The sequence below is a fragment of the Leptodactylus fuscus genome, chromosome 2 (assembly GCF_031893055.1).
Source record: "Leptodactylus fuscus isolate aLepFus1 chromosome 2, aLepFus1.hap2, whole genome shotgun sequence".
NCBI lineage: Eukaryota > Metazoa > Chordata > Amphibia > Anura > Leptodactylidae > Leptodactylus > Leptodactylus fuscus.
The window spans coordinates 242728279-242755828 of NC_134266.1; the positions used below are offsets into that span (position 1 = coordinate 242728279).

A 27550-nucleotide genomic window follows, 5' to 3' on the forward strand; every position below is an offset into this window, starting at 1 on the left:
ATATTAATCCCATGGTGCTGTACGTTATTATATTAATTCCATGGTGCTGTACATTATTATATTAATTCCATGGTGCTGTACATTATTATATTAATTCAATGGTGCTGTACATTATTATATTAATCCCATGGTGCTGTACATTATTATATTAATTCAATGGTGCTGTACATTATTATATTAATCCCATGGTGCTGTACGTTATTATATTAATTCCATGGTGCTGTACATTATTATATTAATTCCATGGTGCTCTGTACATTATTATATTAATCCCATGGTGCTGTACGTTATTATATTAATTCCATGGTGCTGTACATTATTATATTAATTCCATGGTGCTGTACATTATTATATTAATCCCATGGTGCTGTACATTATTATATTAATTCAATGGTGCTGTACATTATTATATTAATCCCATGGTGCTGTACGTTATTATATTAATTCCATGGTGCTGTACATTATTATATTAATTCCATGGTGTTGTACATTATTATATTAATTCCATGGTGCTCTGTACATTATTATATTAATCCCATGGTGCTGTACGTTATTATATTAATTCCATGGTGCTGTACATTATTATATTAATCCCATGGTGCTGTACATTATTATATTAATTCAATGGTGCTGTACATTATTATATTAATCCCATGGTGCTGTACGTTATTATATTAATTCCATGGTGCTGTACATTATTATATTAATTCCATGGTGCTGTACGTTATTATATTAATTCCATGGTGCGGTACATTATTATATTAATTCCATGGTGCTGTATATTATTATATTAATTCCATGGTGCGGTACATTATTAGATTAATTCCATGGTGCTGTACATTATTAGATTAATTCCATGGTGCGGTACATTATTAGATTAATTCCATGGTGCTGTATATTATTATATTAATTCCATGAGGACGTACATTATTAGATTAATTCCATGGAGCTTTACATTTGACGGTTTACATACGATACACAAAATATACAAACAAATATAATACAAACAATGACCGACTGGGATAGAGGGCCCTGCCCGCAAGGGCTTACAGTCTGTGAGAGAAAAGGGATAGAGACAGAAAATGAGGGGAGAGGATGTTGGCGGTGTGGTGACAGTAGTGTTATTGGAGGTTGAAGGCCTTCCTGAAGCCAACAAAGGGACTGGCAGAGGAGAGCAGCCGATAAATAACGGGGGGCGAGGTGAATCAAGCAATCATCACAGTTTAAGGTGGACTGGAGGGGGGCGAGAGTGTTCGCTGGGAGTCCATGGAGAAGGGTGTTACAGTAATCTAAGTGGGAGATAATGATGGCATGGTCTCTTAGCAGTTTCTGGGGTGAGGAAGGAGCAGATTCAATGGATGTTCTTGAGTTGGAGGCGGCAGGAAATGTTGAGGGTTTGAATGTGTGACTTGAAGGATAGGTCGGAGTCCAGGGTTATCCCAAGGCAATGGACCCGTGGGACAGGGGTAAGCATGGTTCCATTAACTTTGATAGATGGGTCAGGTAGAGGGGCCATGTGAGGTGGGGCGAAGATGATAAATTTTTACCTATCCTGTGGATAGATGATGTTTTTCGTGGCATAATGCTTTCAGATTTTTATTAGAGTGTCTACATGTAGCTGCTTTAAACAGAAGAGCTGCTCTCCTTGGATTACAATAATATAGTAAAATAATAATAATAATACATTTTATTTATATAGCGCCAACATATTCCACAGCGCTGCACAATTTGTAGGGTTTAAGTACAGACAAAATGAGATATTTCATAGTAAGTCAAATCACACAATGGGACTGAGTGCCCTGCTCACAAGAGCTTACAATCTATGAGGTAGAGGGGGGTGTCAATATGGTGAACCCCTGAAGTCTCCCTATGCTAAATCTTTTGAGAGGAGTTCACACTGTCTACCAATAAGTATTTGGACACATGTGGTAGAATTAAAAAAAAACACTTCGTCATATTGAATAGTTGGTAGCACCCAGCAGATGCTTCCTTATGGATGGTATTGAGGGACACAATACTCCCGGATGCCTGGTGAAACTCCTGGTGTATGTGAGCCAATGGTTGGGTGCGGTTTCTCTGGCCAGCACGCTTCGGTCTCTATGTCCCAGTTTCGAGGGTCTGTCGACTTGCGGCACATTCCGACAATCACCATTCACTTCATAATCACATAGGCCACTGGCGATTTTGGGTAATTCAGTTGGATATACGACCTGGCCTCAGAGGATCAGCAACTGAAGGGCTCAGGAAAATTAATAGCTACTGCATTCCCTGTGGACAGATTAGTAAACCACATGATGGGTATTGATCCTGTAAGGAGTACATGAGAGGCTGGCATAGCGGAAGGAACAGGGAGACGCAATATCCTAACACTGATCCGCATGGTTATGGTGTGGGATATGTTTATGAATCTTTTTTCTATATGTCATTATAGCATAAGCTTAAACTGCTGATGTTCTTCTCAATGGGTGGGTTTTCTCCTTGTGAGATCAAAGAGAGATCATGGACAGTTTTGCTCATTTGAACAACTCCAGTTGAAATATGATTTTTCACGAGCCAACTTTTACAGGTTTCTGCAATTACAACAAACAATTTAGAGCCAAGCCAGAGATATACCGGAGTTCACACACACATACACATACTGTCTTGCACTTCCTTGTTGAGGAAGGAAGTAGGAGAGGAACTATATTGTACATATGCCAACAGGTTGAAGTGGGGGCCACCTCAGATGAGGATTGGGGGAGAGGTGCTGGGATTAGTCCCCCTTCTCTCCCTGTGTGAGGCACAGAGGTTGTCCCAGGTGTATCTTCTCCATGGAGTGTACAAGACTTCCAAGCTTTTGCATAGGACTGAGACGAGCTTCCAAATGCCCGTGGAGCTCCATGAAGATGCTGGACTACTGTATATGATGTGGGAGTAGTCTGCTTTGGTGTACTTTTGGTGAAGGGTTTTACTTCTCATTAAAAAGGTGTTTGCTGTAGATCTACCTCCTATACCAAAAATTTGCTTACTGGGTCTCAGTAATATCAAAAATGTAAATGACCTAATAATTTTAGGCATACAAAGAGTATCAGGCACAAACGTGCATTACGCCATGTTGGATATGCCTGATCTGCCTACAAAACGAAATACCATCAATAGATTAGAGCGTGGAGTCTACCTAAAAAGGAAATGTCCATCAAAGTTCAAAGCCATTTGGGGTTGGTGATTGACTGTACTGGGACTGAGCAGTAGGTTTCTTTTAGATCTAAGGATGACCTTGACTTACCTTATGCTATCTAGTGTGCCATAAGTCGATTGTCTTGATATAACAGTGCCCTAGCATTATGTTGGATGATTGGTGGAGACTCTAATGATCTGTAAGACATGTTCCTCAGGAGGTCTCTACTGCGAGCCCATGACTGTTTCTTTATGTATGATGTGTACTTTTTAGGTTATTCTTCTTATCTTTTTCTTATGGCGTTTTGTGTCACCAACTTTGTATGCACAAAATGGAAAAATCTCGTAAATAAATGAAACCTGATTTAAAAAAAAAAAAAAAAAAAGAAAGTAGCAATTAATTAAAAGTGACACTTGAAACAACAGCTGAAAAGAGTGTCATCACCTACCGCACCCCTAATGTTTCACAGGCGCCTGCGAACATCTTTTCCTGAAGTCTATCCACACGTATAACACACTAACAATGGCTCTAATGAAGACCAGGGAACCTGAATAGGAAATAACACTTTTATCTAATCTGTTTGTAGCTTCTGATTGTCTAAACTTCTTGCAGTTATTGCAGCCTCCCAGTATACACTGCTTAAACACACATTGCTTTGTATTGTGCTGCATTGTGTATTGTGCCACATGTACATGGTTCATACTTTTATTTTGCACCTCTATCCTTAATTGGGCTGTTCCAATGGGGATGGGAGATTTCACATGGGCCATGGTTCAGCCCAAAATATGGTTGACTAGGTGAGGAAGGAAATGACCTTCCATAAGCAGGACTGTCCTAGGAATACATAATTCAGCGCTAGAGAAAAAAGGAGAGAGAGAAGAAGTGAAGTTGAGGTTATTTGACATTTTTTTATGTCTATTCTGAGCAACCCTGACTGAGAACCATCAACTGGCTGAATGGTGTTCCTCCATTGTATTGAAAGCTGCTTTTTGGTTGCCATTAACTATAGTAAGATTCATGAGGTTTGCATTCACCACCAAGGAGGCTTTTAACTACCTCTGGGCTCAGTGAGCTGAAGACCAAAACCAAGTACCCAGGGGAACTATAAACATCTGCATAAGGTACCCTACAGGCCCCCTCAGCTTTGCACCAACTCAGGAGGTGGGTTGGAGGTTGGTTAAGTGTATTGGTCACCATTGACAATAACTGCTACTCCGATCCTCCAGAGTGCCTCCAGTGGAGGGGTTTTCTCATCTTGCTGTTTTCAGAAGTTTGTCTGCTGTCTCTTCTTCTCACTTAGTGTATCCCTCCCCCCTTCCAGCTTGCTGAATGAGACACTATGAAGTATCATAATACTTATGCAGATCATATAATATGTACATGCTTGTAGAGAAGATAGAGAAGCATAGACACTCAGTGTTATCTGTGTGTTTACATAGAGAGGTAACAGACTGGACTTTATCGGCAAACTGCAATTAGCTGAACCGATTGTCCTGCTGGCAGAGTAGTGAGTGATGTCACTTGTCCTATCTCACAGGTCCAGCGTTATGGAAACGCTGTGTAAACAATGGGAGGAATAAGTTCACATAGCAGGAAAACAAAGCAGCATTTCTAAAGCAATATATTTAGGAAAAGTCTTCAATTTACATAAGCATAATAACATAATTTACATAATACACCTTTAACAGCATTTAGTGATATGCTTTACAGCATAGTCATGGCCATTGGCAGCAATAGACTGGAACTGACTTATTGAGCCCTAAGGGTACAGAAAATACTATGACATTATCTATCATTAGTAGTGAGTGCAAGGGTCGGTGTTACCTAATGTTATCTATAGAAATGTTATTTTCAAATGCGATCCTGTCAGCCTTGTCTATGATGTATGTGAGGTGACTGCTACCTCTAGAAAATTGGCAATTTTCAGTCTATTATTAAGCTTTGTTGTCAAACTGAATATTGCAGGATTTTTACAAAATTACCTTTTTACAAAAATATCAGTACAGTTTATTTCAAGGTCATGTATGACAGCCAAAGTTCTCATGGCTATCACTTGTAGTAGAAGTTAAATATAATGGTCCAATAATGATGAGTCTTTCTTTATACATGGGGAGAGGGTGAGAGTAGAAGAAGGGTTTCAGAAACAGCAAGGTACAAACACCCAAACTTAAAAAACAAAAGGAAACTAAACAACAACAGAATCTCTTTCGTATTGATCCAGTACTTTCACCCATTATACGTCCGTTCTCATCCCTCAATCAGTCACTGTAATATGAATAACACCACTGGGGCAGAATAGGCAGCTACACCAAAGCTATTGGTGGGTCCCCTATCAGCATGGGTGGAACTTGAGTGGGTGCAGTCGCACCAGGACCCAGGAGCCTTAGGGGGCCCATAAGCACTGGCATCATTATTGAGATTGCAGCTTCCATCTGGCCCATAAGCCAAGGAGAGCCAAACATTCCCCTAACCACACTGAGGGTGATTAAACTCCTTAGCACCCATAACCATCACTATCAAGAATTCACTAGAGATGAGGTACGGGGCCCCGGACAAAAGATTGCACCGGGACCCACAAGACTTCACTGCCCATCAGTATCTGTACTTGGAACCACATTGTTCACTCAAAGCACTCTCGGATAGATCTTTGTATGTGTGTGGGTAATAGAGCGATAAAACTCTCCCCGCTTTCATAAAAAATCTCACATTGTCTTTACTTTTTGGGCTGATGCTGCCACCAAATCCATATTCATCAAGACAGCTTTTCCAGATATAGCTTGAATGGAGATGGGGGGTGAAGGCGGAAAACATGTAAAGTAACTTCTGACTGCGTGAGGTGCATGGAATATTGTCCAAATATACATAGCCAAATATTGCTCAGTCCAATGAACATTGTCCGGTGACCGAATAATCTACATTTCTTGTATTACAACATTTCTTGTATTACAAGTATATCTAGGCATTGATGTTTTCACACCCTCCTATAAAGGTGACATGTCTAAGCTACAAGATGATGTGAGGATAAAGTGTTCATACATGACATGTGCAGTAAAACTCAGTCACTTTAATCATTCATCAACATGATAATTACATAGAGGAGTCATCTATGACCTGTCTAACTACACATGTACACATCTAGTACATACGGATAAGCTATAGGAACACATTATTAATATACAATATTGTATTATCAGCCCCCAGGCTATCGGTGCAGTCCTTTGTCGTCCATACTAGAGATGAGCAAGTACTGTTCAGATCAGCCGATCCAAACAGCACGCTCGCATAGAAATGAATGGACGTAGCCGGCACGCGGGGGTTAAGCGGCCGGCCGCCGTCAAAGCGGAAGTACCAGGTGCATCCATTCATTTCTATGGAGCGTGCTGTTCAGATCGGCTGATCCGAACAGTACTCGCTCATCTCTAGTCCATACATTCGATTACAATTCTAGATATAAGATATTGTTAAACTATCTCATGTACATCGAGACCTTCTGACTCTCCCCCAACAGATGATGCAGGGGTAAGGAAAGATTGGACATTAGCTATAGGGGGGTGCACAGATCGCAGTCACCGCTGGGCTCTGGAACCTGTGGGAGCCCTGGAGGTCCCTGTCACATGAAATATAACACTATTCTAAATGACACATATTATGTAGGGGCCTCATTACAGATTTAGCATCGAGTTCCAAGAGCTTCATGTTATACCTCTGCCTGATCTTCTATTTTCCACATTCCTCTTTAAATCCTTATCACTGACCCATACACTTGAATGAATGGACAGGTCTTTTCTACAGCCTGGGCACACATCCACAAAAACTGCAAAAGTGTTTATGGGGTCCTAGCAATTAATAGTTCCGTATATTATCAGTGCTGTACTCCCAGTGATCAGACTACCATCCATCATGAAGTTCTCTCTTAACCTCTTGATAGGAGATCATTTCAAAACCTGATAAACCCCTTTAATAGGGCTGAGCGATCGGGATTGGAAAAGATTGGATTCCGAGTAAATTTCACGATTGCGATTGGAATTCCGATCCCGATCTTTTTAGGTGGGATCGAGGTCGGAGGTTATTTCCCACAATGCTTTGCTACTGGCCAGGTATTGTGGGAAAAGCTATCAATGTTAGCTAGGTCCCATAGGAATGAATGGATGCAGCCGACACACAGCCTGTGGCCATATCAATGTGCCCATAAACAATAGCTGTCTGCTACATTCTTACTTGTCCGACAGGTATTTTTCTTGACTGCCCTATACAGATAAGAACAAAGGATGGCAGGTTTGGCCATGATCAATCTAATATATAGGGCCAGGTTTAGAGTGCGACACCAAAGATAATAAGAGGTGCTATCTGACCACTGGTAAGTCTTTCTGTGTACACCTGTGGTCACTGTACCTGTGCTTGTATCGTGTTCAGTGTTACATTGACCTTTGCATCTTAGTCTGTCTTGCGTTACATTTGATAACGTTCTCCATGGAGGGCAGCCATAATACAGACTACATGTTACAGCTTGTTCACCGAGGAAATACGTTAAGAGGACAAACCGCAAGCACAAGCTCGCAGCTCCTTTGTCTTACATCTTGGAGGAGTGGTGATCAGGTTGCTGAATAATCACAAAGACATGAGACTGCTCTCCAGTTGCTCTGTTACATATCACATTCACTGCACACCTGCGGATTCGGTGTCTCCTCCCCCACAGGCAAGTGAAGAGAAACTTTCATTCAGTTACAGACTTGTTCCTCTTTGTTCTGCTGGGTTCTGTCTTTAGCCAAGAAAACAAGGAAGATGTCTGCAGAAGCCTGAGCCGGTGAAGGAACTGCTACCTCTCCATACAGGTAACACGAATCAAATCTTCTTAATTATAGAATATACACTTTTATTCAGCCTTGTACCTGCTTGTAACATTTCCTAAGAGACTTGTATTTATTGCTTTTATTGTTTTATGTTGGACAGTCAGATATAAAGCTACATTACAGGTATTGGCTTGTAACAACATTTATCCCCTATACATAAGATAGGGAACGTGTCTAATCATTGTGGACCCCAGTCATGAGAATGGGGGTCCTGTGTCCCCTTTGTCCAAATCAAACAGCAGTTGAGTGCAGATGTGTAACTTGAATGCAAACTACGTAACGGGACCCTCTGGTATCTTATGTTATAGAGAAGGCTTTGGGCCCCCTGAAGGCACCTGGGCCCGGTACCAGTTGCTAGCTTTGCATTTTCTATAGCTACGGCCCCAGTCGAGTGTGTCCAATGCCACTCGGTCCAATGTAATGGGGCTGCCGATATACAGTGTCCATATCAGGACATCTTCAGAGTCAAAACTTATATTAAGGTTGGACCCTCAGTCCTGGAAAACCCTTATTAGGTTATCGTTTTCGGTGGTACTATCATTTGCATGTTGTGAAATAAATGAATATCTCTGAAACGGAGGCACAAATTTTCATGGAAGGAAAAACGTGTCACAATCAGGTGATGTAACTGTGTTGCTGGTTTATATGCTTCATTCTGGGGACAGGGTCCCTTTAAAGCAAGTTTCAGCCAATTTTGCAACCACCTGATCCTGACTCCTCACTGCGATACTTTACTCTGATACCTGTAACAATGATATTGCTTCTAAATGTTGTTTGTGGGGCAACTTCTTAAAAGGGAATAACTTGCACCTCAATGGAAGGGGGTCTGCTGTGCTGTGAGGGAATTCTAGCGGGGGTAGCACAACATGTAAACTAAGAACAAGAGGGGAGGGACAGGCAGGAATAGGAGTAGATAGGTCAGAGTAGGAACAGGCTGTAGAGGTGGGAGAGAAGTGGACTGTAGTGGGGGGATTAGAATAGTTGATAGAGAGATCCATTTATTACAATGGAATTGTATAGATTAATCTGGTCTGAAAAATTCACATTTCTGGAAATACATGTGTGAACTTGGATGGCAAGTTAAAGTGTATGTCCACAAGAAACCTAGCAGGCAAACTATGGGAGCTTGAGGCCCTGGTCCAGTAGGAACACATCGATGTAGTTGATGTGGCTGAGACGTGGCTAGATCCCCAAGGGTCTGTTGCAGGAAATTCATCAACTTGTTGCAGGACAATTTTATTGTCCAGCTTGTAGAAAATCCAACTAGAATGGTTTCTCTGCTGATCTGATCATCTCTAATAATACGGGACTTTTTGGAGATATCATTGTTGGTGAAAACCCTAGTAATAATGACCATTATCTAATCAGATTCCATCTAAATTGCAAAAACAAACAAAGGATGGGAGGGAAAAATCCCTCAATTTTAAAAAGGCCAATTTTTCCAGGTTAAGGGCCGCATGTCCGGATATAGACTGGGGGCAGTCATCGACAGATATTGACACAGAGGTCAAGTGGGAGACATTTAGATCAACATTGAGCAAAATATATATACATAGGGAAGAAGTATAAACACCTTAAATTAATCTCCCCATAGCTTACATCTCTGGGTAAAAGGGTATTGTTAGGATAGTAGATGATAGTAGGATAGTTCAGAGCCAAAACGAGAACTAGTACTAGATACACTGATTAAAATGGTCAACACAGCACCATGTGTTCAACACCCCCCGGGCCGCACCAACGCCAAACCCCACAATGGTGTTCACCAGAGCCCCAGATGGTGGGGATGAACTTGGCTGCACTGCTGAGCGGAGCGGTACGGGTTGAAAACTCCAAACACACAGCGCACCACAAATCACGGCAAACCAGACACTGAGATCTCTTACCGTCAGATCTTTTGGCTTGTAGTGTAGATCCAAGGGTCCAGAAGACTGTGTTGGGTGTTCAGAAGGTGGCAGCAGAGAGTAAATCGTAGTGGTATCATCCGTGTCGTCAACAAGAGGGAAACGCAGTACAGTGGGAAATCCAAAGGGAACTTCAGGCAGGTCAAGTCAGTAACAGGAGCAATAGCGTAGTACAAAACTGTGTTCAGGAAGCAGGGGTCTAGAGGCAAGCCAGGGTCATAAACAGGAGCAGGCACAGTACACAAATCAGGAGGCAAAGGCAAGGTCAGAGGTCAGGAAAGGGGTCAGAAACACAGGCAATCTGATTCAAGAGAATGCTTACTACAAGGACGAGAAGTAAACTGAATAGCCAGCGGTGGTCTTGAGCCAGAGCTCAATCCCCCATCTAGCTCAGGCAGAGATCGGCAACCCCGCAAATCGGCGCGGAGGTTCCAGCCTGCCTCCCAAGACCCGGAAGCAGGAACTCAGGAGCGCAGTGAGGTGAAGGCTGCCAGCGTCCGCACAACGCTGCGGAGGCTCCGGTCCTCCCCGTAACAGGCAATAAATAATAAAGAAAACAGGCCTTTAAAAATAAAATCTGTAAAAGGGAAATAAAATACATAATGAATGGCAGGTGACTATGGGAAGCAAAACTAACCCCAAAAAGTATTTAAATATATAAATGCAAAAGAAATGAAGGTCAGAACAAGAAGGTCCCCTAAATAATGGGAAAGGAGATTTCACCACCAGGAATCAAGAAAAAGCAGAGCTACTAACTGGGTTCTTTAGCTCTGTGTATACAGAACAGGCAGTAGTTGTTGTAGGAGTCTCCAATTCTGGCAATGCATCAACCAATATATTGAAGTGGATAAACATAGAAATGGTCCAAGCCAAAATAAACAAAATAAATATGAGCAAGGCTCCGGGTGCAGAGGGATTACACCCACATGTACTGCAAGAACTCCAGTCATTGCTGTACCCCGATTATTAATTATTAGGGATTCTCTAGTGACTAGCACTGTGCCAATGGATAATGTGGTGTCTATGTCTTGCCCAGGTAACTACAGACTGGTGACTTTAACATTCATTGTGGGGAAACTGCTTAAGGGGCTCTTATGCAACTATATACAGGAGTATGTGACTATACATAATACTATAAGTGACAGACAGCATGATAGTACTAAGGACAGAAGATGTCAGACTAAACTGATATGTTGTTATGAAGAGGTGAATAGAAGTCTGGACAGAGGGAAGGCTGTGGATATAGAGGGCAGAGGGGAGGCTGTGGATATAGAGGGCAGAGGGGAGGCTGCGGATATAGTGGACAGAGGGGAGGCTGCGGATATAGTGGACAGAGGGGAGGCTGCGGATATAGAGGGCAGAGGGGAGGCTGTGGATATAGAGGGCAGAGGGGAGGCTGCGGATATAGTGGACAGAGGGGAGGCTGCGGATATAGAGGACAGAGGGGAGGCTGTGGATATAGAGGACAGAGGGGAGGCTGTGGATATAGAGGACAGAGGGGAGGCTGTGGATATAGAGGACAGAGGAGAGGCTGTGGATATAGAGGACAGAGGGGAGGCTGTGGATATAGAGGACAGAGGGGAGGCTGTGGATATAGAGGACAGAGGGGAGGCTGTGGATATAGTGGACAGAGGGGAGGCTGTGGATATAGAGGACAGAGGGGAGGCTGTGGATATAGAGGACAGAGGGGAGGCTGTGGATATAGAGGGCAGAGGGGAGGCTGTGGATATAGAGGACAGAGGGGAGGCTGTGGATATAGAGGACAGAGGGGAGGCTGTGGATATAGAGGGCAGAGGGGAGGCTGTGGATATAGAGGACAGAGGGGAGGCTGTGGATATAGAGGGCAGAGGGGAGGCTGTGGATATAGAGGACAGAGGAGAGGCTGTGGATATAGAGGACAGAGGGGAGGCTGTGGATATAGAGGGCAGAGGGGAGGCTGTGGATATAGAGGACAGAGGGGAGGCTGTGGATATAGAGGGCAGAGGGGAGGCTGTGGATATAGAGGACAGAGGGGAGGCTGTGGATATAGTGGACAGGAGGAGGCTGTGGATATAGAGGACAGAGGGGAGGCTGTGGATATAGAGGACAGAGGGGAGGCTGTGGATATAGAGGACAGAGGGGAGGCTGCGGATATAGAGGGCAGAGGGGAGGCTGTGGATATAGAGGGCAGAGGGGAGGCTGCGGATATAGTGGACAGAGGGGAGGCTGCGGATATAGAGGACAGAGGGGAGGCTGTGGATATAGAGGACAGAGGGGAGGCTGTGGATATAGAGGACAGAGGGGAGGCTGTGGATATAGAGGACAGAGGAGAGGCTGTGGATATAGAGGACAGAGGGGAGGCTGTGGATATAGAGGACAGAGGGGAGGCTGTGGATATAGAGGACAGAGGGGAGGCTGTGGATATAGTGGACAGAGGGGAGGCTGTGGATATAGAGGACAGAGGGGAGGCTGTGGATATAGAGGACAGAGGGGAGGCTGTGGATATAGAGGGCAGAGGGGAGGCTGTGGATATAGAGGACAGAGGGGAGGCTGTGGATATAGAGGACAGAGGGGAGGCTGTGGATATAGAGGGCAGAGGGGAGGCTGTGGATATAGAGGACAGAGGGGAGGCTGTGGATATAGAGGGCAGAGGGGAGGCTGTGGATATAGAGGACAGAGGAGAGGCTGTGGATATAGAGGACAGAGGGGAGGCTGTGGATATAGAGGGCAGAGGGGAGGCTGTGGATATAGAGGACAGAGGGGAGGCTGTGGATATAGAGGGCAGAGGGGAGGCTGTGGATATAGAGGACAGAGGGGAGGCTGTGGATATAGTGGACAGGAGGAGGCTGTGGATATAGAGGACAGAGGGGAGGCTGTGGATATAGAGGACAGAGGGGAGGCTGTGGATATAGAGGACAGAGGGGAGGCTGTGGATATAGAGGACAGAGGGGAGGCTGTGGATATCATGGACAGAGGGGAGGCTGTGGATATAGCGGACAGAGAGGCTGTGGATATAGTGGACAGAGGAGAGGCTGTGGATATAGAGGACAGAGGGGAGGCTGTGGATATAGAGGGCAGAGGGGAGGCTGTGGATATAGAGGACAGAGGGGAGGCTGTGGATATAGAGGGCAGAGGGGAGGCTGTGGATATAGAGGACAGAGGGGAGGCTGTGGATATAGTGGACAGGAGGAGGCTGTGGATATAGAGGACAGAGGGGAGGCTGTGGATATAGAGGACAGAGGGGAGGCTGTGGATATAGAGGACAGAGGGGAGGCTGTGGATATAGAGGACAGAGGGGAGGCTGTGGATATCATGGACAGAGGGGAGGCTGTGGATATAGCGGACAGAGAGGCTGTGGATATAGTGGACAGAGGAGAGGCTGTGGATATAGAGGACAGAGGGGAGGCTGTGGATATAGAGGGCAGAGGGGAGGCAGTGGATATAGAGGACAGAGGGGAGGCTGTGGATATAGAGGACAGAGGGGAGGCAGTGGATATAGTGGACAGGAGGAGGCTGTGGATATAGAGGGCAGAGGGGAGGCTGTGGATATAGAGGGCAGAGGGGAGGCTGTGGATATAGAGGGCAGAGGGGAGGCTGTGGATATAGAGGACAGAGGGGAGGCTGTGGATATAGAGGACAGAGGGAAGGCTGTGGATATAGTGGACAGAGGGGAGGCTGTGGATATAGAGGACAGAGGGGAGGCTGTGGATATAGTGGACAGGAGGAGGCTGTGGATATAGAGGGCAGAGGGGAGGCTGTGGATATAGAGGGCAGAGGGGAGGCTGTGGAGAAAGTGTTGCGGAACTTTACAAAGACATTTGTCACTGTCCCTCATAGACATTTCCTGAGTAAAAGAACACAGACGTCATGTAGGTCAGAGAGTGCATAATGACACCGGCGTAACCCATGTCTGTGACGTCACTTAAAGGGGTATTCCCATCTACATAATTATTTTTTAATTTGTAGATGATTAGATGTTAAATATTTTTGCAAATATAAGTAATTAAAAATTCTGCAGAGTTTTAACCCCTTAGCGACCCTTGACGTAACTGTACGTCATGGGTCGCATGGGGATGTATGGAGCGAGCTCACACGCTGAGCTCGCTCCATACACGGCAGATGCCGGCTGTATAATACAGCCAGGACCTGCCACTAACAGCAGCGGTCGGTGCCCGAGTCGATCGCTGCTGTTAACCCTTTACACACTGTGGTCAAACGTGACCGCAGTGTGTAAACGGCGCCGGCGGCATGGGCGCCGCCATGTTTCGCCGATCGCCGCCCTCCTGAACGTCACAAGAGGGCGGTGATCGGTTGCTATGACAGCCGGAAGCCTATTGAAGGCTTCCAGGCTTGTCTCTGCACTAGATCTATTAGACGATGCCAGAGGCATCGTCTAATAGAAGTGCTGGGATTCTGCTATTCACTGCAGTACTGTAGTATTGCAGTGAATAGTATGAGCGATCAGACCCCCTAGGTTTCAAGGTACCTAAGGGGTCTGATCATAAATGTAACAGAAGAAAAAAAAAAAGTTTTTAAAAGTATTAAAAAAATAAAAAAAATATAAAAGTTCAAATCACCCCCCTTTCCCTAGATCAGCTATAAAAGTAATTAAAGAACATTAAACATAAACATATTAGGTATCCCCGCGCTCCAAAATGCCCGAACTATTAGAATATTAAAACATTTATCCCGTACTGCGAACGGCGTAGCGGCAAAAAAAATAAAAACCGCCAAAAAGCGTTTTTTTCAACACTTTGCCTCCTATAAAAAATTGAATAAAAAGTGATCAAACCATCAGATCTTTCCCCAAATGGTATCAATAGAAACGTCATCTTGTCCCGCATAAAAAGACACCACAACCAGCTCCATACATGGAAATATGAAAAAGTTACAGGTGTTAGAACATGATGACACAATTTTTTTTTTCTATTTTGCAAAGTTTATCATTTTTTTTAAAAGTATCAAAACATTTCAAATACTATATAAATTTGGTATCACCGCGTTCGTACTGACACGTAGAACACAGGTAACATGTCATTTGTACCAAACAGTGAACGCTGTAAAAATTAAACCCATAAGAAAATGGCGCAAATGCATTTTTTCTCCAATTGCACCTCATTCTGAATTTTTTTCCAGCTTCCCAGTACATTGCACAGCATATTGAATGGTGCCATTACAAAGTACAATTTGTCCCGCAAACAATAAGCTATCATGTGACTCTGTGAACTGAAAAATGAAAAAGTTATGGCTCTTGAAATGTGAGGAGGGAAAAACGAAAATGCGAAACCAAAAAATGGCCGGGTCCTTAAGGGGTTAAAGATTTTCTCTAACTTTCTTGTGGTCACAGTCTGTTATCTTGATCGGTTGCCATGGATACGACCACCAATGCAGAAACTTCCTAAGGTCAGAAAATAAGCTATGATTTCCTTATTGTGGCCGGGATACCTTCTGATACATGTAGTGTCCCTGCCTGATAACACAGGTATAATAAGAAAATCATAGCTGGTTCCTGACAAGTCCCAGACCATAGAAGTTTCTGCATTAGTGGTCATATCCATTGGCAACCGATCAAGATAACAGACTGTCACCACTAAGATTGTTAGAGGAAATCTTTAAAACTCTGCAGAATTTTTAATAACTTATATTTGCAAAAATGTTTAACTTTTAATTATCTACAAATATAGATGTGATTATGTACATGGGAATACCCCTTTAAGAGGACCGAAAACAGCAGAGAATCACTCCGGAGCGCAGGAGAGGTGAGTACCACAGTTGTTTTTTTTTCATTTTGGTAACCTACCTTGGGTCTCCAATCATTATACTCTGGGGTCTCAAAAGACCCCAAAGTATAATAATAGTTTGTGTATGTGTACCCCCAAAATTTTGGGTTCTGCTGAACCTAAAATATTTGCAATGAACACCACCACCAGGCGCCATAATGGGACATAATACTGTGTGAGGGGATCACTATGGGACATTATACAGTGTGCAGGGGCCATTATGTAACACTATACTGTGTGCAGGGGCCACTATGGGACATTATACTGTCTGGAGGACACCTCTGGACATTATAGTGTGTGTAAATGGTGGTGCTATACTGTACAAGGGCCAGGAAAGGGGATGCTATGCTGTGGGGTGGCCCCAGAGTCAAAAGTCTGCTATAGGGTCTAGTCTTTGCTTTTAACCCCCCCCCCTTTCTGTTATAAGTGGTGTACCCCAGTAGTATAAGGCCCCATGAACATGACTATTTTGCAGAGGAATGCAGCCGGATGACACTCAGAGTGCATTCTGTTATGCATTGATATGTATGGGGGCTTATGAATACATTTGGTTCCCATAACACGGATAATTATACAGCAGATCTTATTATGCTCCTTGTTATCAGAATGGAATAGATCTGGAAGCCCCATAGACGTGAATACACCATGGAATACAAACGGATGACATTGGGGTGTCACTCTGAGTGTCATCTGACTGCATTCCACTGCAAACATGGCCCCACATTGGAAGGCCCCACTTGGTGGTGTGCATAGGGCCCTAAGAGCCACCAGATTTTTTATCCAGTATCAGCCTCTGTTATGAAAGGCTGTTTTTAATCATCCCAAATCTCCCACTCTTGTGGCATATGTGCACCTGGAGTAGGCTGGGGGGTACATTAAAATGTGTGGGATCACTGCTAGGGAGAACATTATATTATATGGGGGCACTGCTGGATAGATATACAGTCCTATGAAAAAGTTTGGGCACCCCTATTAATCTTAATCATTTTTAGTTCTAAATATTTTGGTATTTGCAACAGCCATTTCAGTTTGATATATCTAATAACTGATGGACACAGTAATATTTCAGGATTGAAATGAGGTTTATTGTACTAACAGAAAATGTGCAATATGCATTAAACCAAAATTTGACCGGTGCAAAAGTATGGGCACCTCAACAGAAAAGTGACATTAATATTTAGTAGATCCTCCTTTTGCAAAGATAACAGCCTCTAGTCGCTTCCTGTAGCTTTTAATCAGTTCCTGGATCCTGGATAAAGGTATTTTGGACAAACAATTCAAGTTCAGTTAAGTTAGATGGTCGCCGAGCATGGACAGCCGGCTTCAAATCATCCCACAGATGTTCAATGATATTCAGGTCTGGGGACTGGGATGGCCATTCCAGAACATTGTAATTGTTCCTCTGCATGAATGCCTGAGGATTTGGAGCGGTGTTTTGGATCATTGTCTTGCTGAAATATCCATCCCCGGCGTAACTTCAACTTCGTCACTGATTCTTGAACATTATTCTCAAGAATCTGCTGATACTGAGTGGAATCCATGTGACCCTCAACTTTAACAAGATTCCCGATGCCGGCATTGGCCACACAGCCCCAAAGCATGATGGAACCTCCACCAAATTTTACAGTGGGTAGCATGTGTTTTTCTTGGAATGCTGTTTCTTTTTGGACGCCATGCATAACGCCTTTTTTTTTATAACCAAACAACTCAATCTTTGTTTCCAAAATGAAGTTGGCTTCTCCAAATGTGCTTTTGCATACCTCAGGCAACTCTATTTGTGGCGTACGTGCAGAAACGGCTTCTTTCTCATCACTCTCCCATACAGCTTCTATTTGTGCAAAGTGCGCTGTATTGCTGACTGATGCACAGTGACACCATCTGCAGCAAGATGATGCTGCAGCTCTTTGGAGGTGGTCTGTGGATTGTCCTTGACTGTTCTCACCATTCTTCTTCTCTGCCTTTCTGATATTTTTCTTGGCCTGCCACTTCTGGGCTTAACAAGAACTGTCCCTGTGGTCTTCCATTTCCTTACTATGTTCCTCACAGTGGAAACTGACAGGTTAAATCTCTGAGACAACGTTTTGTATCCTTCCCCTGAACAACTATGTTGAACAATCTTTGTTTTCAGATCATTTGAGAGCGGGCTGTCCATGTTCGGCGACCATCTAACTTAACTGAACTTGAATTGTTTTGTAGAAAGAAATGGTCCAAAATACCTTCATCCAGAATCCAGGAACTGATTAAAAGCTACAGGAAGCGACTAGAGGCTGTTATCTTTGCAAAAGGAGGATGTACTAAATATTAATGTCACTTTTCTGTTGAGGTGCCCATATTTTTGCACCGGTCAAATTTTGGTTTAATGCATATTGCGCATTTTCTGTTAGTACAATAAACCTCATTTCAATCCTGAAATATTACTGTGTCCATCAGTTATTAGATATATCAAACTGAAATGGCTGCTGCAAACACCAAAATATTTAGAACTAAAAATGATTAAGATTAATGTGGGTGCCCAAACTTTTTCATAGGACTGTATAACTACATGGGGCCATTGCTGGGATAATTTAACAATACATTTGTATTGTATTGAAGTTGTAAGGAACGCAGCCCTTCAACTTTTTTCAACGTGTGGCCCATTTGCCCGGCCAAGTTCGAGACTCCTTCTATAGACCATTAACATCTCACACACTTTACACCGACCTTTCATAACATACAGGTGTTTTACTGAGTCATAAATATTATAAAACCTGCTTTTACGTGTCATAAAAGGTATTTTGAAAATGTCTCAGTCACCTGAGTAAAATAGTGCCGCCACCTACGGCAGTCCACATTGCTATATGTGACTCACTATGTGCTCCATTACAGAACTACAGCTTCCAGGTAAGCGATTTAGACCACACAAGGTATCTGTGGAGAAATCTTTGTATTCCAAAAAAAAGATGAGGATAAGGAAATGAGAAAAAAAAATTCCTTTGGGACTTGCATACATGTCAGGGATGTGACCAGGAGGCTGTATGGCCACAGGCAGTATCAACAATTTAATGCCTTATGTTTGCCCACTTGCTTTGTGAGGATTGACCAATGTCCTCAATGGGATTGAGATCTGGGAAGTTTCCTGACCACGGACCAACATTTCACTATTTTGTTCAGCAGTAGAGATGGGCGAGTAGTATTCAGCTGAGTAGGTATTCGAAATACTCGTACTCGGTCTATTACCACGCGGTAAACACAGTAAAAATTCGATTTCCCTCCCACCTTCCCTGGCGCTTTTTTAATTTTTTTTATTTTACACCAATAGCTATGCAGGGGAGGTGGAACAGGAACTAGGACAACGTAGGAAAAAAACGTATATAGTAGAGATGAGCGAGTAGAGAAATATTCGAAAATTCAAAATTCGATTCAAATAGACCTCAATATTCGACTATTCGATCAAATACCTACTCAATCGAATACTACTCACTCATTTCTATTCAGCAAGTCAATTTTGCCTTGTGACCTGGTGCTCCATCATGCTGGAAAAAGCATTGTCCATCACCAAGTTGCTCCTGAATTGTTTGGCCACGACTGTACTGCCTGTGTTATGTCTTAGGGCAGAATTCACACTTGGTTCAGTTTCTATGGGACTAATAACGTTAGCCCAGTGCAATACGACGTCAGTCCCAGAGATGTGAAAGGAGAGGGTCACACACGCAATACTGCTTCTTTTACAAAGGAGACTTGGGGATCCTGGTCTCAGGCTTCCGTCATGTATGTATTTTTAGTGTGTGGATGTATATGTCTCCCTGCTATTAACCCCTGTGAACACATATGTCCTTCTGCCACATATACACCTCTGCAAACTGTCTAGGACCTCCACTATAGATGTACCTTTGCTATGTGCTTGGACCTATGTCCTTCTGCTTTAATGTCTGCATGTATTAGCCTTTGATTTGAGTAGTTGCTCTGAATCCTTGGTTTTCACCATGAATCTGAGCTATGTATCTTGTTCAGAATCTGGCCTTGAGTATTCCTTAACCACATATCCCTTACCAGTATCTATGTCCTCGGTTCCACTGTTCCTGCTATAGCCTTGACTGGTTTTGTTTCTGTTATGTACTTCCGTTTAGCATGTGCAAAGTAGAGATTGCCAAGTGGGAGACCGGGGGTCCACAAAGACATTGCCCTTAGGAGTGGCCCTAACCCAAACCAGTTTGGTGACACAGTAGGCCACAACCCGCTGCCTGTTACATGCTGAGTTGGTTCAGTTCTGTAAGAATACTGGTAACTTCTTATCCTTTTGTGTGCTGATAATAATGAATTTACAAGTGAATAGATGGACTTAGTGCTAATGCACTGCATCTGCTACAGGAACTGACATGTCCTAGTCAAGCCTCGATCATGATGTGTATACGCTAGTCAATAGAACTTGGCCATCACACCTGGCTTGGTTTCAGATGACTAGAATATTCTATTTTGCTTTAAGGCACTTCAAATGCTGAATGACATAGTGAGACAGGCGATGGAAAAGGAGGCAAGCCGTTTGGAAAGACAACATGTACACAGCGTGTATGAGAAGATCGCTCCCTACTTCAATGACAAGCGTTACAAAGCCTGGCCCAAAGTCCAAGAGTTCCTGCTGGATCAGGAGCCGGGAAGTCTCATAGCTGATATAGGTAAGTGCTATTAACTGATAGATAAAGATGGAATATCTGGGGATATAATGTAGAGGTCTGGGGTAAACTGCTTTATAATAGTAGGGAATTCTAACTAATATATAAAGGATTTGGGATTCTCATCAAAGAATCCACAATGGAGATCGGCTTACAGGAGTGTTCCTCATTATGGAGGACACTGCAATGCCTGTGCATTCATTTTGCCTGTGGTGAAGCTATAGAGAAGACAAACTCCTGCTGTTTGGGTTCCTATACTGTGTAATGCTTCATCTTGTTTGGGATAGAGCTCAACGTAAACTCAATTCTTGCTGTTAGGTTTCCCAATATCATGGCAGGTGATCCCAGAAGGGCATCGTATGATCAGTCTATGATTGGGAAATCCTATATATAAAGATGAACAATTCTTTTTAAATACTAAAGTATTTTGGGTAATAAGAGCTTCAACATTTTCTAATGAAACAAATTCACATGTAACATTTTAGCCTCATATTAAAGGGGTTGTTAAAATAGTAAAAGAAGTAATACTCCCCATACTAATAACCCACCGCCTCCCCTGCTGGTTCCTATACCCTGGCTTACAGTAAGGACATCCTGACACGGAGGAGTACCTGCCACAATCACTGGCTGCATCAATAACGTGACATTGCCTCTACAGCCAGTCATTAGTGACTTGGGTTACATTTACATATTGGAATGACATCATACCAAGTCTCCATCATTCCAAGATTGTATTCTTTACTAGCGTGCTACCTGTGTTTTTAATATCCTTTATTTTCTATTGTTTCATACACACGTCCATGAATTATTATAGGTCCATGTAGGGAGCAATAAACCAGAGTCAAAACACAGGGCCGGTCCTATTCCTGTGTGTTGTGTGGGTCTGTAGAGGCATGAACAGCACATGGATATCATCTGTAAGACATCTGTGATGGTTTCCCTCAGATCCATTGCTGCACACATTCAGGGGCATGTGGCCTAAACCAGGATACACTGGTTGGTAGATAACTTTGGGAGAGACGGGGGATCTGTAAAGTGAATATTACTACTTTTATTCTATACTATTTTACATGTTTGATTTCCATTTTTTGGGTTACTGGACAAGCTCTCAGTAGGTATTATATTATATTTTTGTTTTATGTTTTTGATGCTTTGTTCCATTCAGATCTAATGCCACCCATCTAAATACATACAATATATTGTCCAGTATTATGAAGATCCAGGTATAAATCTGAAAGCGTCCTCCGATGTGACAAAGATTTGCTGCAGATACGACTACACCATAAGTCTGCAAGACTTTCCAAACTCAATTCACATTGCGGAAAAATCTTTCTTCTAATTTTTAAGTCAAATATTAGCAGATTCAACCTGAGGTCAAAGGCACATCTATGGTGTTCGTCTGTGCAAGTCCTCCTTGTGCATGCGTGACCTTACAAGCAGCCAGTTTGGGCACACTGAAGTGTTGTCGTTCTGGTTCTTTCCGTAGGGTGGGGGGGGGGGTTAGAGATTCTCGCTGAAGACAGGCCTAGCTTTCAGCAGACAACTTGATCCATTAAATGGAACCTCACGCTGAACTCAGGGCCTGCGATATTGTATAGAAACAGACATCTATGTCGGAGGATTCTCTGAGAGTATACATTAGGCTAAGTGCATAGACACGGTGTGCACTTAGCCCGAGGTCTCTTTTCATCAGCCTGTGCTATTTTTGAGAACATTTATTTCCAATATGGCCTTAAAAATGTTTTTCTCAGTTTACAAAAGGAAGACTGGAGATAAAACCGAAATAACATTGCAGTCTTACTAATGCAACCAGTCTGATGCTGGTCCAGCAATAGCAACTTTTTCTACTCCATTCAGGAATTAGAACCTGTTTATTCCGCATTCACACTTGGCTTAGGAAAATCATATACAGGTAGAAATAAAGTGCGTCTTTGGTTAGGATAAACAAACATAATAAAATATATTTTTATATTGTCATTCTGACAGATGTGGACGTTTTTAGAATATGCACATGGTACTAGATCCGGCAAAAACTGCCTACATCAGTCTATGAGAACTAAAAGGGATATTCCTATCTCGGGCCACAGTCACACCTGCACTGGGTGACCATTTGGGGAATCTGTCCCCCCACTCTGCTTGAAAAATTCAGAGAGAATAGTCTTGTCACATTTTTAGGGCAGAAACCCGGCAAACCTCATTAGAGTCTAACGCAGACCTGGGCAATGTCCGGCCCGGGGGCCATGTCCGGCCCTCTGACTGCTTCTATCCGGCCCGCATAGCTAGTTGAAGTTTTTTCAAGGACCTGTGATGATGTCATCACAGCCTATCACCTGGATAGGCTATGACTTGTTAGTGGGCGGAGCCACACGGGACTGTGTGCTTTCTGCAAGCTGCCGGCAGTGGGAGCTGCTGGATGATAAAGAGAGAAGAGACAGCATGTGTGAGCAAGAGGGGGGAACTAGAGGCAGATGTAGGGGGGCAGATAAACTGAATGCACATGGAGAGGGGACATTAAACTGGGGCAGCTGCAAGAGGAGGTTATTAAACCATAGGGGGCAGCTGGAGGGGGACATGTCTGCCTCTAGTTGCCCCCAGTTTAATGTCCCCCTCCAGCTGCCCCAGTTTAATGTCCCCTCTAGCACCAGGAGAGGGACTTAATACTGTGGGACATTTGGAGAGAAACGTTATAATGTGGGGGTGTATAATGTTAGGGTGACTGTAGGAGGATTTAACTTTGTGGGGGCACATGGAAAAATGATTGAGAATGGGCAGAGTCAGGGGAGAAGTGGGTGGAACTAAATTTGCAGCTGTGCACATGGCCCTCTAGAACGTTACAATTTCTCATGTGGCCCCATGGGAAAATTAATTGCCCACCCCTGCTCTAACGGGTAACCGCTAGTATTATCCATAGGCTATCTGGGGCCCATGCTGAAACTCTGTACAGTGCTGTCAAATTTGTGGTGCTTTATAAGTAATTCTGCATCCCACATATGTTCCCCGTCCACTACAGCAATTTCTGGACAGCCTGCCTGTGCAAGGCCTGGGTGCCAACCCCAATAGATCACACACCGATGGATACATCATCAGTATGGAAAAATCCATTTGGGGCAAGAAAACCTCTTTAAGCTAAGGGCCACGTTGCGAAAACGCAGATTTTTTCATTACAGATTTTGCTGCGGTTTTTTGAACCAAAGCCAAAAATGGCTACAAAAGGAATGAGAAATATATTTTAGATACTTTTCCTCAATCCACTCCAGGCTTTGGCTCAAAAATAAAACCGCAGCAAAATCTACAACGAAAAAAAGCTGCGTTTCGGCAACGTGGGGCTTCAGTCTACATAAAAGAATTATTTGACAATATAAGTTCTATATTTCATCATAAGAGAATGTGCGCATTCAGTAACCTGGTCCTGTGTACTAGTATTTGTATAGCAGCAGCTTCGGTGAATAATCGTTCTCTTTTACTCCTGTATTTATGGGAGAAGTTTTCAGTCTGGTAACAGTAATTTAATCCCAATTCAGAAGAAAACAATTGTGTCTAACAATTACCTATAATGGCTCATTTACATACACGGCCTTTTAATTCTCCTCCTGCTAAAGACACAGAAGAGTGAAATGTGAGGCTTATAATTATTCCGGTAATACAAGCAGATTGCATCGCAACCGTGTGCAGGAGGTTGTGGAGCTGCTTTACATAATCACTTTATTGAGATAAATAGTTGTTCAAACTATTCCGGTACAAGTCCAAAAGATGGGGTTTTGTCTTCTTTAAGGCTTAAAGGGGTTGTCCCAAGTTCCCATCTTAGGCCCCACGTTGCACACCAACGTGAAAAACAGACATGTAATGGAGATGCTTTCTTTACATCCGTTTTTAGAACAATCAGAGTCAATTGAATCATACACACGTCCATTTTTTTTATTTATTTAACAGACCATTAAAATATAGGGAATCTCCTAATTTGGCAGTTTTTCATCAAATGAACCAATAACAGCCACTGGGTTTGTCCATTTTTTATCATCCGATGCTCCTCCCAGGGGGCGTCCCAAGGTCCGTTCAGTTCCGATGAACATAGAGCAGGACCTATCCTGCTCCGTGTCATTGGAACAAAAAGCATTGGAAGAGGTAAGTACATCATGGAATACACTTGGTAGAATGAAACATGGACAATTCCTCCACAGACCCATTAACTAGCTTGAGTGGGCCGGGGTAAAGGACACAACAGATAGGTAAAGGACCTGTCCTGACTTTTGCCCCAGTCCACACCTTCCCATACACAGGCCTGTGAAATTACATGGGCACGTTTATGCCAACACACTGACCATGTATAGATTTGTGTATATGGAGCCTAAATCTGCATTCACCACCCTCTTCAGTCTCTTGACCGTTTAGGAAGTTTGTATGAACAGTCCCATAGCAGTAAACTCAGTCCTGTAGATAGGTTACAGTCACCTAAATTACATAGTGTTTTTCTATTTTGCTATTTATGTCATTATGCAAATGAGCTCTTTGGAGCAATAAAGGCATTGCTAATTACCTTTTTAGAGCAATGGCAACAACCTCATTGCCTCGGCAATAGGGGCAGCAATTCACAAGTGACAGATACAATTCATTCTGGTGATCCTAAACTATCTGGCTGGGTTGATATGTTGGGTTCTGGTGACAGACTCCCTATAGGTCAAACTATCTCTAGGAAACTCTGCAACAGCAATTCCAAAATATAGTAATTTTTAATCCAGTATTTGATCATTCAGAAGGTCTAGTAATCCAGGACAATATTGTAATGTTATGTCCCCCACAGCCATAGGTCTAATATACGAAACAAGCCCATCCAATAAACAAAGGTGTACTACGTCTAACTGAGGTTGGCAATATTGCAGGTTATACCGCCAATGACACAACATTACAAACTGTGTGATGTTGTGGCTTTCATTTTTTCTATAAAGCTTCTGAAATATGTATGAAATATCTCTGGCCTCTTTATGCTGAAGCACATCTTTGCGCTTGGGCCTGGTCCTGACTGTTTTTTGTATACCATGGACAGCTGTTATTCTATGGATGGTCATGGTCTTTGGTCTTATGCTCATTTTCTCTGCTGTTCTCTTATTTTGCCTATGGTACTGTTGTTGTTCTCTGTACTTTGAAAAATTAATAAAGTTTGAATTATAAAAAAAAAAAAAAAGCTTCTGAAATATGTGAAGTGGACCCAGATCGGTTGCTCTAAGCAGCTATTGCACCTTTTCTTTGACCCAGTTTTGATATCTCTCTCCCAGGACTGAGTTCTCTTCAGTCATCTCATGTGTTACAATATGATTCCAGGTTGTGGAAATGGAAAATATCTGCATATCAACAGTCAGACCTATAAAGTGGGCTGTGACTATTGCCTGCCCTTGGTGGAAGCTGCAAGAAATCGAGGCTACGAAGTAATGGCATGTGATGGACTTCGGCTTCCATATCGTGATGGTTGTTTTGATGCTGTCCTGTCCATAGCCGGTAAGGTCTATTATACACTATTTTTCACCATCTAGCTAGTCTAGCTTTAAAATTTTGTCCTTGTATAACCTTCCTAATACTACTTTATTATAGTTGTACTTCCAATCTACCGTATATCCTCGAGTATAAGCCGACCCGAATACAAGCCGAGGCCCCTAATTTTACCACAAAAAAATGGGAAAACGTATTGACTCGAGTATAAGCCGAGGGGGGTGAATGCAGCAGCTACTGGAAAATTTCTAAAATTATAACGGTCGGAGTTTTTGGGTGCAGTAGTTGCTGGTGCTGGGGGGGGAGGGGGTGTTTTGTCTGCCCCTTCCCTGAGCCCTGTTCTTTTTTCCCCCACTTACACAAGTTATAATGCCAGAATCAGTGCCGTGTTACTCCGTGTGAATCCACCCTAAAACTTTTTTAAAAAATTGCTAAACTTCTATTTTCTTGGATTCTGTACAGTGATCCACCATTTTTCCACCAAGGGTCGTCGTGTTCAAGCTATTAAAGAAATGACTCGGATATTGAAAGTCGGTGGACAGATGATGATATACGTGTGGGCAATGGAACAAAACAGAAGGAAATTTGAGAAGCAAGATATACTAATACCTTGGAAAACAGAGTCAAATACACAAAACCATCCCGACAATCTGAGGAGCTCCTGGCAACCAGACCTCAATGCCATCTCCTTGAATAAGCACACCCTCAAGGTCCAAATCTCCACAAAGCAAAAGGCTAAAAGTTCTTCATTTCTAGATATGAAGCCTTCACTGTATCACAAGGAACTTCATTCATCCAAATTTTTAGCACGTTCTTTAGATTCAGGATTGAACAAGACCGGGGCCAATGAGCAAAACCATGAAAGTATATTCCATAGATTGTATAATATCTGCATTGATATTAAGAGAGGTAGAAATCTACTTTCCTCCAAGACTTTGCATTTCTTTAAGAACGTTGAAGATTTTGTTCCAAATCATGTGCAAACCCTTGAAAACCGTCCCAACACGGGTGCAACTACTAATATGACTTTTAGGAAGTCTCCAACTGTGGAACTTGGCAAGGAACTTATTAAGGATTTCACTTTGGTTCCTCTACCAGACCTGGGTTCTCCATACAAGGAATCAACTGATCCGAAACTTAACTTTACTATGAATTATATAAATCCTGGTGATAATAAGACTAAAAACAAAAGAGATAAAACTTTACGGAGCTCCAGCTATGAAGATGAGGCAGATCCCTCAGACCATGAGCGCCTGCATGGCAGAAATAATGGCTGTCTACGTTACTACCACATTTTTAAGCAGGGCGAGCTCAGCGACTTAATAGAAGAATACATTCCTGACCTACGTGTTGTGCAGACTTTCTTTGATCACTCCAACTGGTGTGTTATTGCCGAAAAGATCCAACTTGCAACGGTGTAACGTGCTGTGTATACTGTGTGATAGGTTTCATTCACGGTAATTTTAGTCTGTATATTTTATGTTATGGCTTTTATATTTATCATTTATTTATTGGTTTTATTATTGTAATTTTTTTAAAATAAAGAAAAATCTCCACCTAAAAACAGTGAACCTGATGAATCTGTAACACTTGTGGGCATTGGTCCAAGAGATCTATAATCTGTAGAGTTCCACGTACACTTATGCTGTAGAACAGGTTCTTACAGTATTTATACTGGTCATAAATCCTATTAACTAAAACTAAAGCTGTACTACTAAAGTTTATAAACTTATTAAAGGGATTCTAATTTTTT

General features: G+C 42.8%; 1 protein-coding gene across 1 annotated transcript; it reads left to right on the top strand.

The window, feature by feature from the left end:
- The first annotated feature begins 7907 nt into the window (after nucleotides 1-7907).
- LOC142193922 (putative tRNA methyltransferase 9B) lies at nucleotides 7908-27218 on the top strand. Its single transcript, XM_075262937.1, has 4 exons — nucleotides 7908-7989; nucleotides 20130-20319; nucleotides 25633-25806; nucleotides 26260-27218. Exons 2-4 carry the CDS (start codon nucleotides 20139-20141, stop codon nucleotides 27216-27218), a joined length of 1314 nt encoding a protein of 437 aa, XP_075119038.1. The 5' UTR covers nucleotides 7908-7989; nucleotides 20130-20138.
- Nucleotides 27219-27550: the final 332 nt, after the last annotated feature.